A 16915-nucleotide genomic window follows, 5' to 3' on the forward strand; every position below is an offset into this window, starting at 1 on the left:
GAGTCACTCAACAATAATAATTTTGCTGTGTTATAGAGAAGCTTCTAACAATGGAAGAAATATTTGAACAAGTGCATTTACTTGAATGGCGATCCTTTTGAAGATAACTAGAAATGCTTTTCTGATGTAAAAATAATTGTGTTTTCTTTCTTTTTAATAGAGTCTGTTTAATTCGCGGCCTCTTGGAATTAGAGCCAATTCAGTGGTGGTGCACTGCAGAGCTCAGCACTCCAGCAGTATCCGCTGATTCCTTGCAACAAACAAACGAATTTTCTGTGCCGCCAAGCTAGAGTGTTCCTGGACATTAATTTTTCTGGTGCCTGTCACAGATTGTAAGCAAAAACTCGTCATACGAGGGAACGTGAAGAATTGACGTTATGAGTTTCTTAGACTCGGAGGCGGGGAAAAATTACACTTCTGCAGAGAAGAACGCACCAGTGTTGCCTACTATATTATTTTCTGCTTCTCATGTGAATTATACTGCATATAGGGTGGACATTGGGAATACATGACACTATCAAATTTGCTAGGGTTAATATTCAGCACTTTATGTTGATGACACAAATGACACAAAGCCATGACCCAAAGGCGCAGCCTTCTGTGTCAGGGCTAGCCTCAGAAACGTGCTGTCATTGCACAACAGACAGCTGAGTATCACTGTGAACTTCTTGCATTCTTTTTCGCATTGAGCAATTATTACTCGAATTTATTAGGAGTGCAGTATACAACGATATCTACTGTTTTGTATGAATAAACGTTTATGATTACTCATTTCGCCACGTTTTGACAGTGGTCAGTGAATACGATAAAGATTTTTGTGTCAGAATACGTTCAAGAATTTATGTTATTGCGCCATGTTTACTAAAACATTTACTGTTCATCAAGTCATGATTCACTTGAGATGTCCGCACTTTGCGGGAAAGTGGCCCAAATTTGTTGATCACTACCGCGGTATAAAAGTAGACACCGCGGAAAGATTTTTGCCGGATTTGTCGCACAATTCTGCCACTTCATTTTCGCGCACTCGTTTAAAGTGGAATATGATGCACAGTGGAATTTAAACAACTCCTCTTTCACAGATTTCCTATACACGTGTGAAAAATCAATGGGCCTATGTTTGACCAGATGCGCCTAGACCGACTAATTTTGGAAAGAAATGCACGGTAGCGACCTTAGACGCAAAAGTAGTCGCTCGTAATATATAATACAGCATGCACTCACGGCCATAATATATTTTACAACTTTTCAGAAAGGCTTTTGTATTGCAGAATGTGAGGTAAAATATTCGAGCCACACTAGAAAAACTCGAGTCCCGTTGATTTCGGCGGTTTTACATGCCAAAACCACAATTTGGTTATGAGGCATGCTGTAGTGGGGGGACAGCGGAGTAATTCTGACCATCAGGGGATCTTTGAACTGCCCCAATAGTCGGGACACGGGCCTTTCGGGCATTTCTTCCCCAGCCAAATGTGGCAGCCGCAGCGGGGGTTCGATTCCGACTAGGAAAATGGTTTAAGCTTTACTTTCGGAATGCAATGTATTGTCGTGAACGATATGAGCGGGAAGACGGGAACGAGTGGAAAATAGACTAGAAACTGAGTTAGGGCGATACGCGTATGGCGCTTTCGAAAACAGAGGGGAAAGGTGGCACTCTTCTGCCAATTGTTCGCATTCCCACGGCGCCTGCTTTTGTCGACATCTGTAGGCATATCACTGGCTGTCGATAAACGATAAAACGGTTACGTGCGGAGAGACTTTTAGCAAGTCATTTTAGTCTTCAGTCAGGCTTTTCTTTTTCTTTTCGGAGCACAGCTCTTATGCGCCCGTTCCTGCGTTTAACGTACGGTTATTTTCATATATATACCTCCATAGAACTTCATGTATATCTTACGGAGCGCGTTCCAAACAGACGGACGCATTTGCCAGGGAAGTAGCTCCCGAAAGTTTACGCTTCAAAACAGAGCTGCTATTGGCCACTCTTCTGCATCCATAGTTATCAGTAACCTCAGTATCAAACAGCTTTATCAATGTGCGCTGACAATGCGAAGCTCCGTATTTTGCAGAAAGAGACCAACGGTGGGAGCGGCAGAACTTATTAGAAGAGCGTCCTCCTTTACACATTGTTTTCTGTGTAAAGGAGGACGTTCTCTGTAAAAGGCATACGTTTTCTGTGTTTCGTTATTTCTCTAAACTACAATTCCTTACAGAAGCAACATAGTCCACAAATTATAGATGTGGCCTTGAATAATAATCGAGTTCACGCAGCACCAGCGACGTTCCAGCAGCGCGATATACGTGGGTGCACTTATGTGAGATATCCGTCGACTCTTCGGCTGGGAGCACAGCGCCCGCGAGGAGAAGGGTTAATGACATTCGGTTTCAAATTTCAGCTCTTTCCGCGACGCGTAGCGATGTAATCCTTTGTAGCCACGATCATTAGCGCACGTTGTATCCACGGCACTTCTCAGCTCAAAATTGCCAGACCTGGTGAGGGGCCCTTCGAAGGATGTTTTTGCATGCGTCTGATATCGTCTGTTCCATGCGTTGTAGTGTATCTGCTTTTTCTAGTCCTCTTTTGAAAGACAAAGACATTCAGAGAGGAGAAGTGGTTCGTTGAAGGCAACTTTACCTGCATTTTATATGATACAATATGCTTTATTTTTGGAAAATGATATACAGATTTTGCTTGGGTGTTCGCGAAAGGCAAAGAAGTGTCTCACAAAACGCCAGCTACTAATAAGCAGAACATTCATTGTGAATAAAAACACATACAAAAAAGAGAACAGTAATCACTGGATACAAAAGCAGCAAAAAAACAAAAGGAAGAAAACATAAGATGACATCAAATACAATGAAAGTGCAGCCTCAAGGTCCCGGAATTGGCAAATTGCGTACGAAAAAGAGTGGGGGTGCTTCTATTACTCAGCACCTTTATGCAATTTTCGTTAGAAAAAGAATTCGGTCAAGAAGTGCTGGCAGCCCCTGTGCTTTTTACGTAACAATTACTTTCGGATATTGCGGCTCTAATGTTGCTAATGCCAAACTGGAAAAAAAAGGAGCTATCAAATGATTACACCTTAGCAACCCGCGCACATTTTAAAGTGCAAAAGATGCATAAAATCAGGTTTCAGTAGCAGTAAATGGCATACAAGAATTTTGTAAAATTCAATTACGCTCAATGTATTGCACGCTTTAGAAATTCAAAGCGTTAGTTATTTGATTTTATATTTGAATGTTGTCTCTTGAGTTATACGGATCGATTATAAATTGCTGGGTGAGCACCCCTGATACCAATGTTTGTACCGTTAAATTTTGACGCAAGCAACGCTTCATGTCTGTAAAATATGAGCTATTTGCGTTTACGCCACTAGGAATTTCCTTTTTCCGTGTAAAATTGGTATAGTCGGTGAAAAACTAAGAATTCAGTATAAAATGCACCGACGAAAAGGCAGTGCACCAGCCCATCAACTGTGAAAGAGAGCCGGTCGAGCCATTGTGCGCCGGCAGCTTAATGACTTTGCTGTGCTAAGGTAATGGTAAACTAATTGTGCAATAAGACATGGTTGTTTGAATCTAGAATAGGGACTTTGGCTGCTAACTGGCATCAGGAGGACTTATAAAATTTGCCAGGATGCTCAGGTTACATCCTAATACCAAGGACACAAAGACAACACTGCACAGAGAGAACAAAGCTGTCTTAAACGGGGGAAAGCGCTTGACGTCATGAAGTGAACCAGGTTAACTTTCACATACCGAGTATATACAAATGCAAGGCATCAAACGTTTTACAAGCGGTGCTTCACTTCACATGTAGCGACACACTGTTAGCTCCATTAGAGCAAATCCAGAAGCAGGGACGCTAGCAGAAAGGGCTGTCTTCATTAAGAACTGTATTTACAGTACACTGGGGTTCCCTGCAAGGCTAGCTCTCCCGGCGTCACCAAACATACGCGTAGTAAACGCACTTATGTTCTCATGGTTCTGGCTAAACAAACTGCATGCATAGCGTAGCAATTTTTTAACTGCCAAAAGCCACCGGAGGATAGTTTGTTTTGTTGGGGTGTTGTGCACTAAGAGTACAACGGCGGCGAGATCGGTTTGCAAGTACCTTCTACAGTGCTGGCTAGGTTTTGTCGTACTTCCGCAACATTGCAGAATGATCTCTGTAATCGAGTAAAGCAATGCACTTCAGAGTGCGCAAACTACGGGTGAGAGTATGAGGCCATCTAGTCGAGTTGTTCAAACTTGGTGAAGCCGAGCATCTTCACCGCCATTCTACGCGGTTCCCAATCGTCTCTCCAGACAAACTTTTCCTACTGTGAGAATGGTGCCTAAGATCTGTATGCCCGAATACAGACTCCACACTTCTGTGTGCTCCCGGTGTTTTTCATGAAGTCGAGGCTCACAGTATAATTTTTTTATGTGCAGTGTAACAGTGTTTTTGAAGTGGACTTGGCAAATTTGCCATCAAGTAGATACCATTAGGTGTTTTATTTGCTCAGGTGTTTCGTTTATATCAAGTGCGATGTATTGCATGTGGGATACCCTATTTAATCTTCTGCGATCATACCACAGTTGTGCGCGTTCTTACAGCTGCGTAAATGTTCTTTGATTTATGATTATCGTGTCTGAGTTGGACAGCGTGCATATAACCTTTTATGCTTAGGTTGTGTACCCTCACAGTCCTGTAGGATGCGTGCGAAGAAAACATTTGGATAACTTATGCTTACCGAAGTCCCATTTTCGTTCTCTTCCTTTATTCTGACTATCTCCAGAAGCAGAAAAATAATGAATCCCGTAGAAATCGCAGTTGCGAGTGGTTCTTCGTAGTTGTCCTCATTGCCCTTAAATACCCAGCCGGGCATGGCACCAGTGCTAACCTGCAGGAGGAAGAAATTGTCGATGCTTAGTAATAACAATAATAGCAATAATGGCACTAACCATAAAATGGTATCGCAATCGTTAGGCTTCAAATAGGTGTCCAAACAAAAGATAAAATACCCATGCTGCACCTAAAGTAGCTCTGACATCCAATGCATACGTTAACATGAGGTTAAATCAAATACAGTTTTGCTTGCCGCGGAGGACGAAGACAAAGTGAACTTAGCAAACCTAGATTCTTGCGTTGCTGCAATAGTTTATCATAGTGGAGGCCTAATTGTGACTGTTGGACGAGAAGCCATCCGAGGCGATAACAGACAGGGCGCCATCGTTTGCGTCCGGGACGCCTCCGAGCCCTGCGTCCCCAGTGATAAAGTGTAAGGCTCGGCACGTCGGCATGAAGATTTCCGGTTCCTGTTTCTTCAACAGCGAGTCAATGGACTCCGACAACGATTAAACCATCATAAAGTGCAAGCGACTGAAGAGGAAATACCGCAAGACGACAGAAGACGTGAGTGAGCAGGACCCCAACGGACCGCTTACTCAGACTTACAGGGTTACCTTTGCACCTCTCGACGTCTGTAAAAATTTATACTCCGTACACTGACAGATTCTCAACACTTACCTTTGTAACGTGGCTCCTAAAGTAATAAATGAAGTCCGTTTGAACATGAAGGAAGAACACAGTCCCAGTGGAAGTTGCGATGCAGGCTGCACTAGAAAATTTTAAAATCGTGCGCATACTCATAGCTATAGTAGTCTTGTCGTTCATTATGCATGATGGTCGCGCTAGGGTAGGCGTTATTTCCGATGTCGTGACTGACATCAGCGACAAAGAGTTCCAAAGGCTTTTGCCTTCAGTAGTGAAGATCATCGACTTTCATCGGTTCGGTCGCTCGACGAGCGTCAAACTGCATTTCAAGGGAGACGCATAACTTCATCATGTCAAGGTGGGCTGTGTGAGAAACCCGGTGCATCCTTATGTTCCCCGACAACTGCATTGCTACAAGCGCTTAAACTAGGCCCTATAAGAGTTGTCTGCACAGGCCAGATGGTATGCGTCTATTGTGCAGGCAGCAATCACATATCTGCGTGTTCTTAAAAGAAATGAAGCGCTTGAATTACGATGGACTCCACGAGGCCGATTCCAAGGATTGTCCTAAACAGATTAAGTAGATAAATATATTGTTATGGGGAGAAAATATATGTATTCACAATATATGCAGTTACAATGTCGTAGCTGAGTAGTGAGGGTAACACCATCTACAGATCGTCGGGACACTTCAACCTCCTCTTCACCTCCCAACGCCCTTTTGTCCACACCGGCACAAACTCGTGCGTGACATTAACTCCCAGCGGCAGAAGCATCGTCTCAATGATTCCTAGGGTGTCGAATCAGTGTGCGAGTTATAGATCTTTATGCGCAAAACGTGCACGATGTCAGTTCTTGTTGTGGTAGAAGACGTCGTGGCCCCACGTTATATCTCATTTGTGAGGCTGGCGACTTGGCGAAGAACTCGGTGTGGCTCCACGTAGGGCGGCAGTAGTTTTTCGCAAAGGGCGCCGCAACGGTAGGGTAACTGAAGCAGGACAAGTGACCTAGGGCTGAAATGAACGTCCAGAGGACGACTGCCATAACTGGGCTTTTCGATAGTCTGAGACGCCAGAACACAGTCACCGGCAATGTGACGTGCTGTGGCCGCGATGACAATGACATCATGAGCATAGAACGTGGTAGTGGTGGCATCGGAAGGGAACCGCGAGTCAAGAGGCAGGACTGGGTCACGGCCATATAGTAGATAGAACAGAGAATAACCAATAATATCTTGACGCGACGAATTCTATGCAAACGTTCCGGAGGGTAATGCGCAGTCCCAATCCCGGTGATCATCAGACACGTACATGGAGAGCATGTCCGTGAGCGTGCGGCTGAGACGCTTGGTATGCCTGTTTGTCTGTGGATGTTACGCCATCGTGAACTTGTGAGATGGAGAGCAAGAGCGAAAAAGGTTGTTGATAACCTTAGAAAGAAAATAGTAGCCTCTACGAGTGAGTAGTTGACATGGGGCACCATGATGTAGGATTTCATGAAGGAGAAAATCAGCCACATCAGTTGCGCAGCTCGAAGGGAGGGCCCGCGTTATGGCATAATGCATGGTATAGGCCGTCGCAACGGCCACCCACTTGTTGCCCGAGGATCAAGTTAGAAATTGGCCAAGGACTTCCAGGCCGATGCGGTAAGATGGCTCACTGGGAATGTCTATGGGCTCAAGGTGCCCAACTGGAGAAAATGGAGGCTTCTTGCGGCGTTGGTAAAGTTCGTAGTCAGCGGCGTAGCTTCAAACAGAGCGATATAGCGCAGGCCAGAAAAAAAAAATTGGAGGACGCTTAAGCTTCGCCTTCAAGAGTGGGACGCGACAGCGTTCCCGTCGACCCGCGAAGGGGTCGATAATGCGCTACGGCACAGCGATCACTTACGATGCGCCCCGCATCGGACTTAGCGCCCACCTATCACGCGGTGAGCGTCGAGCAACGCAGCGTTCGGCGTGGCAACGAAACGTGCGCCTGAGCGAACGGAACGAACCAAAGAACTCGGTGTCTCGGAGGGGAAACGATCTGCGCCAGCCAAACGTCGTGATCGGCACGGGCAGAGAGATAGATAGTTATCTAAACCGGGAGCACGGCGAAGCGTCGTCAGGGGAGAGGGAGTCCCGCGACGAGCCTGGCAGCGGTCCCAATGCGCGCGCGGCGCGCCTCCTGTCGGGGCAGCGCCGTACATTGAGAGGAGGGGGTCTTCTGTGTTTGCCGCAAGATGGCTCTGCGTGTGCGGAAAGCGCAGAAGAAATGCAGCGGAAACGCACTTCGCAATTCGTGTAATTGTGAGTTCTGTACGTTACATGTTCATAATTACCGATATACACCGCAGTATAACTTTCCACAGCTCGTTTCGAAGGCAACACCGCATTCACTAGAGGCGCGTTTGCACCGCTTGGAAGCATCGAACTCGTGGCTGAGTGGTAGCGTCTCCGTCTCACACTCCGGAGACCCTGGTTCGATTCCCACCGGGCCAATCTTGAAGTTGCTTTTTATTTATGAAACGCCTGCCGTGATTTATCGCTCACGGCCAACGCCGCAAACGCCGACGCCGACACCGACGCCGACGACACCGGCTTTTCTGCGACACGAGCTCCTTAACGCTGTCGCGTTAATAGCTTGCGCACGCGGTCGTACGTACGGGAGACACCCAAATGACCAGTGGTGGGCACATCGTGTAACTGCGAGAGAACTGTCGAGTGCAGATGCTGAGGAACGGCGAGAAGAAGTTCAGCATCATGTGGATTCATATTGCGTCGGCATAAGGTCCCATCCTCGAGAAAAAAACAAGTGTATGGAAACGTCCTGTTGCTCAGATGTAAGGCGTTCGATGACGGATCGCGAATAAGGGTCACGACGCTGCTCGTCGGCGTTGCGTGAGGAGTCGGACATCGACAAAGCGCTGGTACCTGTATCGGTTTTGGTGCCATCGGGAGGGTCGACAGGAGAGCGGGAGATGCAGTCGGCGTCCTTATGTAGCCGTCCAGGTTTGCAGCACACGGAAAAGCTGTATTTTCGCAGGCGTAAAGCGCAGCGGCTAAGACGGTCTGTCGGGTCTCTGAGTGAGGATAGCCAACATAACGCATGATGATCTCTCATGATGGTAAAATGCCGACCGAACAGGTAAGGCCGGAACTTAGCAATGAACCAAACAAGGTCCAAGCATTCACGTTCTGGTACGGATTAGTTGGGCTCTGGTGCTGAAAGAAGACGGCTATCATAAGCGTGGGACAGTGGGACACCATTGGTGTCTCACTGTCGTTGGGACAAGATAGCGCCATTGCCATGGTCACTGGCATCTGTGCGAACTTCTGTGTAGGCATGCGGATCAAAATGGCCCAACACGGGTCGATTGATAAGGCGACTGATAAGCATAGAAGATGTTGCATCCTGGTCGGGTCGCCAACGAAAAGTGGTGTCCTTTTTGAGGAGGTATGTGAGAGGACGAGCGATTTCACCAAAGTCTTGGATAAAACGCCGAATATAAGAACACAGCCCTAAAAAACTTCGGACATCAGTAGAAAAACGCGGAAGTTGAAACTCACCAACGGCAGGGACTTTATTAGGATCAGGCTGGACGCCAGCAACGTCAACCAAGTGACAAAGCACTCGTATTTGTCGGTGACCGATGGCATTGTGCAGAATTGAGTTTTAGGCCACCTCGTCGAAAAACAGCAAGGATAGCTGACAGTCGGTGGACATGGCTCTCAAACGTCGGTGAAAAAAAGAATGACGTCATGAAGCTAGCAGAGGCATGTGGTCCATTTGAATCCACGCAGAAGAGAGTAAATCATGCACTGGAATGTAGCAGGGGCATTGCACAGTCCCAAAGGCATCACTTCAAATTGGTACAGACCATCTGGGGTGACGAAGGCGGTCTTTTCGCGATCTCGTTCATCCACTGCGATTTGCTAGTAGCCAGAGCGAAAATAAATCGACGCATAATAACTGGCACCGTGTAAGCAGTTCACCGTGTCATCAGTACGCGGAAGCGGGTACACATTCTTTTTGGTAAGCTTATTGAGGTGATGGTCACCGGTACAAAATTTCCAGGTTCTTTTTAACCAGGACAACAGGTGACGCCCACGGGCTGCATGACAGCTCGATAATATCTTTGGAGAGCACTTTGTCCACCTCCGTTTGAATCTCCTGGAGTTGAGCCGCAGACACACGTTAGGGCCGCGGATGTATAGGAGGAGCGTCACCAGTGTGGATAGGATGGGTGACGACACGCGTTCAACCTAGAGGGCGATGACCAAAATCAAAGATGTCTTCACAGCCCATAAGTATGCGGCGAAGGGCCTCGACGTAAGCAGGTTGTAAATCAGTAGCTATCTTTGGCGTAAACTAGTCGTTACGTGACGTAGCAGGGGCAGAAGCTGCAGTAGTGTCGAATCGTGGTTTCGTCGTAAGAGCACCTACTCCACATCGTTCAAAAGGGGCATCACAGAGTAAGATATATTCTCAGGAAGCACTTACTGACACGATCCAAAGTTCAGAAGAGGGTGCTGAGCTTGATTGTTGACAAAAGTTACAATTGAGCTTGGTTGTGCTATCTGGTTGGTCAGGAGGGTGTCGCAAAGTGGGGACATCACGTAAGGATCATTTTGAAGTGGTGGAAAAGGCGACCTGAGGACGTAAGTCGCAGCATCAGGCTGCAGTCGAACAAATTGAGTAGAACGAAGTCAGTCGGGTCGGCAAAGTAATGAGGCAGTTCAAGGCGAAGGGTGCTGGTTGCACAGTTAATAAGTGCTGAATGGGCAGTTGGAAAGTAAATTCCGACAATCACTTCGCGGGTACACTCGGCCAGTACAGAGAACAGGACCAGTACTGGACGGCCGGCAATAGTACCACGGGCGGCGCACATTCCCATCACGGCTTTTGTACTGCTATTAGCTACTCGGACGGCAGGCGACTCAGCAGGTGTCAGGATTTTACGGAGACGGATACGAAGATCTGAACGCATAACCGACAACTGAGCGCAAGTATCGATGAGGGCTTGAAGGGGGACATCATCAACAGAGATTTCAACAAGGTTCTATGGAGCAGCAGGGGTCAGCAGAGGTTTTGCAGTCCGAGTCGTCAGTGCAGCTTCACCTCCGGGGGCTGAATTGCTAAGTTTTCCGAGAAGCGGCCCGCGTAGGACGTGGAGGAGGGACGTAGAGGTGTAGGCGAATGGGGCTGACAGCGTTGCCGTGAGGGCGAGTGGTTAGTGGTGTGTCCCCGAGAGGGAAGGCCAGCATGATATGGTTGAGAGAAGGGCGAAAAAGGTCGAGGGTCTCGGTGGAAGCGGCGATCAGCTTATGGTGGAGGCGAGGACTACTAGCAGCTGCTACCACAGTGGCGCGAGCTGTGACCAACCCGGGAGCAAGCAAAGGAAATGGGCCTGTCATCCGGTGTTCGCGACTCAGAAGAGTACCGATATCGATTCTGCAACGACTGTCGAGGAGCAGCATGTGCAATGACATGAGCGGTAGGGGTGGGGCGTGGGCAGGCACCAGACTGGATGTCCATGTTTGCATTTTGTTGGCGGAGAACAGCTTGAATGAACGAGATGGTCAAGTCATGCGTATGGGAGCAGTGAGAAGTTGGAGCCATAGCCTCAAGTTCGCGACAGATGACCTGTGTCAAGCTTGGCGTTGTACGCAGATGTGACGCCGTAGGGTCGTTACAGGAGAAAGTTAATGGGTTTAATGGCACAACCTCAACTAAGGCTATGCTGCGCCAGTCACAAGGCAAAAGGAAAGGCAAAGTTAGAGCAGGTAAACCTCCATTGCATTATAGTCCCTGTAAATAACCAGTTGTCTCTAAAAGGTGGCACAGGTTAGTACATGCTACTAGCGGGTCACGTGCCAGCAAAATGGCAGGGTGTAAAGATACATGAAAAATAAATACGGTGTGTAAAAGCGTCGGTCGCCCTGTTGGAAAGTGTGGAGAAGTTATAAGGATATGTATTACTGTAAGAGGTTCATTGCATTTTTCGCAAGTCGGTGGGTTTTCTTTTTGGAGGAGAAAGTTGTGTGTTAGATGTGTGTGTCCAATCCGAAGTCGACACAGGATCACCTCATAGAACCGTTGCTGCTGAGTGCACGACTTCCACTCACCAATTCCCCGCAGGGGCGTCTGCGTCGGCAGGCGTTTGGTGTGTTGCGACACCACGTACCCGAGCACACGAGGGTTGGAACCTCCCGCGTGTAGCCGTGCACGGCTTAGCCGTGTCTGGGGAAAAGGGCATTCTGGTGGTTGAGCCGATGCTGGGTGCTTGGACTCTTAAGGCCCCCCGGCGGAGGCAACACACCTCTTCGGCCTCGGCTTCACATAGATGGCACCTCCAGACTGACCCACCTGGGGGAAATCGGCAGTCGCCTTTTCCTGTCCCCTCTTCAATCTTTTTCTGTCTCTCTCACTTTCAATCTTTCCCGTCTTCTACTCACTTATTCTTACTTCCGTATTTCCGGGCGGCAAGGGTTAACCGTGTGTCATATATTCAACCTTGGGTATATACATTAGGTTATAGTGGCGGTGTATAGCTGGCGTCTGCAGGTTTCTTGGAAACTGCAGCGTCCCCTTGTTGGGCTCGGTGGTGGGTGGCTACCACCGCTGCCGAATTTTCAAGCTATCCAATGGCAGAAGCGTTCCCGCGACATTTAGATCGGCCTCTGAAAAGAGGTTGCACCGAAGCAACTTTCCAGTTCTTTTTAAAACCAACCGAAAACTCATTTCCAAAATACCACGTTCTTCACAGTGAAGGCAACACAACCATAAGAAAAGTGCCACCTTTCACAGTTTCGAAATGCCTAGCAAACACAATTGGAGCTGGTTACAAAGCCTCGAAGATGGCTAGCGGAGACCTCCTCCTTGAACTGACCAAAAAAAGATCACCTAGAAAAACTCGCCGAACTCACCACTATCGGTGACATCAAAGTGACAATCTCTCCACACCGCTCACTGAACACAAGCAGAGGAGTTATATCTGAGGAAGACTTCCTGAATCTCAGTGATGAAGAACTCATCGAAGGATTTCAGGAGCAAAATGCAATTAATGTACAGAGAATCACACTACGACGCAATGACCAACAGATTCCGACGAAACATGTGATATTGACATTTCGTAGCAGCACAGTCCCTAGTTCACTCGACGCAGGATATTTGAAAATCAACGTGAGGCCGTACATACCGAACCCGAGGCGGTGTTTCAAGTGCCAGAGGTTTGGGCATGGATCACAATCATGCAGAGGCAAAGAAACATGTGCGAAATGTAGCGCCAATGACCATCCTTCTGATAGCTGCAATGCTCCCGCATTCATCGTCGAGTTCGTCATACCACAACCCTTGTTCCTTGCCACATTCCTTCTCTGCTATTCCCCCAAACATTTCCCCAGCGTGGAATATTAGGATAAGGACACTGCGCTCAGGATGACTTCTCCAGCCTTTCTGCCATTAAAAAGTATCCCTGTCTCCCTACGTAATGATACTTCTTGTCTAATACAATTTTTTGGTGGGTACGGTCAACGGCATGCTGAAAGATCTTTCTTTCCAGCCTCAGAAACGTCTTAGAACAAGTGAGGTTCCTTCCAAGGAATATATTACGGAATAATTTTTCAAAGACTGCACTACAAAGGGACATACCACGGCAGGAGTGACTGTTGGGCTAGTCAGCCTTGCCGGCACACATGGTGTGCCTCTGGATTTCTGAGCCGCTAATGGAGTCCCTTTCGTGATAATGGAGTGCTTTACGGTGATATTTCGTAAAATCCAGGGCCACCTAAGAAGGATGCCGCTTGTAAGACTTCTTGCTCTCAAGAAATGGCCGCACGAAAAATGAATAAACAAAATGGTGAACGCAAGAGGACGATTTATGAACTGAAAGAGGCTCAGCAATCACTTGAGGAGTGTATTTCCGACTTAAAGAGCCCAATAATTGGACAAAGCTCTGCAGCTGAAGTAGCCTCTGTTAAGCAACAACTTCATGATTTCAGACCGTTCCCAGAGAGTTAACCCTAAAGTTCATGGCATTAATTACACCGGAGCCGAAGCATGGGCACAGTTTGAAAAAAAAAAGTATTTCCCTCTGAATGTCATTATCAACCTAAACAAGAAGTGACGACCACGTCGTGTGCGCACTTACTAGATAAATATCACCCTGAAAAATACAGACCTATTATTGTAAACTTCATTTCGCTATAGCTTCGGAAAAGCATCCTAGTGGCAAAGCGTTATCTAAAGAATTCTGCATTCATGTGAGGGAAAATTTTTGCACAACGACAAGAGCCAATAGAAAAAAGTTGTTTTATAACAGCAAATTTGGGGAACGCAATCATTAATCCGTTATAATAATGTCTACATCGAGAAAAAAATGTTGCATTTACTGTTCACCTACCAACCGTGTTTGTGTCCTTGAATCTTCTATTGATTCCGTTCTGGCAGATGCATCACCGATATCTGCGTCAGTTTCCCGTTGTCACTGAGCATCATGTTGTCTGTTGGCTCTCTGATGGTCTCTGAGACTCCAAGCGTATTCCCATTTAGTAATTTACAAGACTGGTCGTCTCCACGTAGATACCGAGAGCTTGTCGCGTTACCCTGTTGACGACTTTGAAGCCTCAATACTGACACGGCCGCTTGCATTTTGTCGGCATGACATCTTCTTCATTTCGGCAACGAGCAACTTAGCGGCTCCTACATCAAAGTCTTCACCGACCGCAGTGGAAACTCTTTGGTCGATGGTACTATGTACAACTTCGTTCTCCGCGATGGTACTCTGTACCGTCGTAATCGTCACCCTGAAGGATCTGATCTCGTACCCACAATTCTCGAACGTATTCACTCAACCGTTTCAGAAGAGCTTCGCGAACCAGCAGTGGTGAGAGACTTCGGCGTACATCGAACCTACGATCGAGTACCCAGCCATTTTTTCTGGTTGGGCGTTGCACGTGCCGTACAACGTTACGTCGCTTTTTGACCTATGCCAATGGCGCAAAAAGCAATTCGCTTCCCATTGGCTACTTGCACCCACTCTACATCTTGGCTGAGCCCTTTCATTGCGTTTGTTTACCCGTTCTCAGCGTTTCTCCGGAATCTACATCGAGGAGCCAGCGAGCCGCTGTTGCTGCAGATGACAGGACCCGCTACGCCATCACACAGGCTCTTGCGACCAGTTGCGCAACTGATGCTACACACTTCCTCCTACACGATATAATTTTGATGCATGCCGCTCCCTGTACACACCGTGGCCGTACGTTTTTGTCCAGACTCATTGACGACGTCATGCGCATCTGCTCTAAACAGCATAAGATTACCACCGCCCACCATCCGCAAACAACCGGTATTGCTGAGCGTTTACAGACAGGTTATCGAAATACGTTGCAGCTTGATTGTATTCTTGGATCACGTTACATTAGATTTGCCTACACCCCTTGGTGTCTAGAAACTGCTGGATATTTACCGTTCTATCTCTTGTACAAATGAGAACCAACGCTATCAATAGGCACTGTGCTTCCGTCCACCTCAGCTTCAGGTAGGGATTATTACCGCTGTGCTAACGCCCACACTCACCATGCACGTCAACTTGCACGCGCTCGTATGCAAGTGTCTCAATAGGCGCAGAGGTACAGCTATGACCTACGTCATCGTTATCTGCATTTTTCTCCCCATACACCCATGTGATTTTGGTCCCCATGCTGTAAATTTTACCTCTGTGAAAATATGTTTTCTTGTTAGACAGGCCCATGTCACACGCTCCGCCAAACGACCAATGGCACCTATGAAATAATTCTAGCCACGCCTACTGCGTTCTCCACTGGGAAAACCAGTGAAATTGTCCACGTCACCAGTCTCAAGGCCTGCGACTCTCAACGCGCCCTATATATTTAACAGCAGCTGGATGGTCCCTCTCCGGCCGGGCGGTGGCACTACAACACCATCGACAGATGCTGCAGACACAAGCCACCCCGACAAAGACAATGAAGTGTCTGGGCTCTTGGCGCGAGCTAACGTCCGTCTTTAGATCTGGCTCCAGGGTATATACAGTGTAACTAACCTCTTTTGTCTGTGTCCTTCCACACTTAGTGATATAAACCAACGAGACAACGATTCCAGAGAAAGAAAACAGGAAATTATTTTTTTCAACTTTATTTGTAAAAAAAGCTAAGTGGAAAGCGAGCGAAGCTAGGCAAAAAGAGAGAAGCCCGCAGGTGGGAGGCGAAACTACATATCGCACAAAATTAACAATATGCTCTAACTGTAAAGTGTCCGTGAGGGCACTTCTCTCTGTAGTCAACTAATATATGACTGACTATTTCTTGTATGCGAATGTACAGTCGGCTCACAAGAATACAAGGCACACAGTTATGATAATAACCTAACCAAAGTATACTCTCTGGTTTCTATACAGAAATGTAACAGTCCAGGATTTGTGAAACGTTTGATGTCACATGCGGTCGTCACTAAATGGCAAGCATGTCCGTCATTGACGCAATTCCGCACCTAAAGGACGAGATATTCTGCATTGGAGTGACTCACCTCATAATTCATTTCCGCATCTGTATATTTCTCACTTTGTAGCTTTAAGTGCTCCTGTTCTATGATCTGCTGGTAAACTACGGATTGGTCTGAAAGTAAAAGACAATGCGTACTTATTATATGTTGGCACTCAGGAATCATCCGCGTTTCACCTTTTGCAATGAAATCCAAAAGAAACACACACACACACCCACACACACACACACACACACATATATATATATATATATATATATATATATATATATATATCTGTGCAGGGTGTTTAACCGAACGCTTTCAAATACGTTTAAAAGTTGCCTATGGCAGATATAGCAAATCTAATTCACGACCTGGTCTACTGAAAGTGGCAGACAATAGTTGCACAAGAAATTGAGATGAAAAAGTGACTAATTATTAAGTATTCACTAATTGGGTCATTAACTAACTACATTATTGCCCATGTTGCAATTTACAAATTATTGCCGTGGAGTTCGCAAGGCGGATCCCCTTGGAACGAATTTTCAAGATGACACCAGTGTCGAGGTACACATTCCCTATCTTTGCGGAGAATTGCATTGGCATTCCAGTTGATTTGTTAACAAAGCGTCGTTTCATGCACCGAAGCCCACAAGTAACTGGATCACCAATGCATTTCTCCGCAAAGTTCGGGAATATATATCTCGGAACTGGTGTCGTCCTTAGAATTCGTTCCAAGTGGACCCGCCTTGCGATGTCCACTGATGAAATTTGTAAAGTGCAATATTAGTCATACGATAATTAGCTAAAAAGGTAATTAGTTATATTCTTGTTAGTCAATTCTGCATTCCAATTTTTTGAGCAAGTAGTGTCCTCTGCTTCGAGTATACCGGCTGATAAAATAAAAATGAGCTATCTGCCACATGTAACTTTAAAAAAAATTTGACTGTTCGCTGAAACA

General features: G+C 46.7%; 1 protein-coding gene across 4 annotated transcripts in view; it reads right to left on the reverse strand.

The window, feature by feature from the left end:
- Positions 1-16915, reverse strand: part of LOC135907185 (phospholipid-transporting ATPase ABCA3-like) — a 279026-nt gene that overhangs the window by 209033 nt on the left and 53078 nt on the right. For all 4 annotated transcript variants that reach the window (XM_065438859.1, XM_065438861.1, XM_065438860.1 and 1 more), the window contains exons 4-5: positions 15997-16085; positions 4731-4880 (exon numbers count right to left, since the gene is read on the reverse strand). In XM_065438859.1, the coding sequence (XP_065294931.1) occupies positions 4731-4880; positions 15997-16085 (239 nt within the window). The remainder of the gene's footprint in view (positions 1-4730; positions 4881-15996; positions 16086-16915) is intronic.

This window comes from Dermacentor albipictus, chromosome 9, assembly GCF_038994185.2.
Source record: "Dermacentor albipictus isolate Rhodes 1998 colony chromosome 9, USDA_Dalb.pri_finalv2, whole genome shotgun sequence".
In the NCBI taxonomy this organism is placed as follows: domain Eukaryota; kingdom Metazoa; phylum Arthropoda; class Arachnida; order Ixodida; family Ixodidae; genus Dermacentor; species Dermacentor albipictus.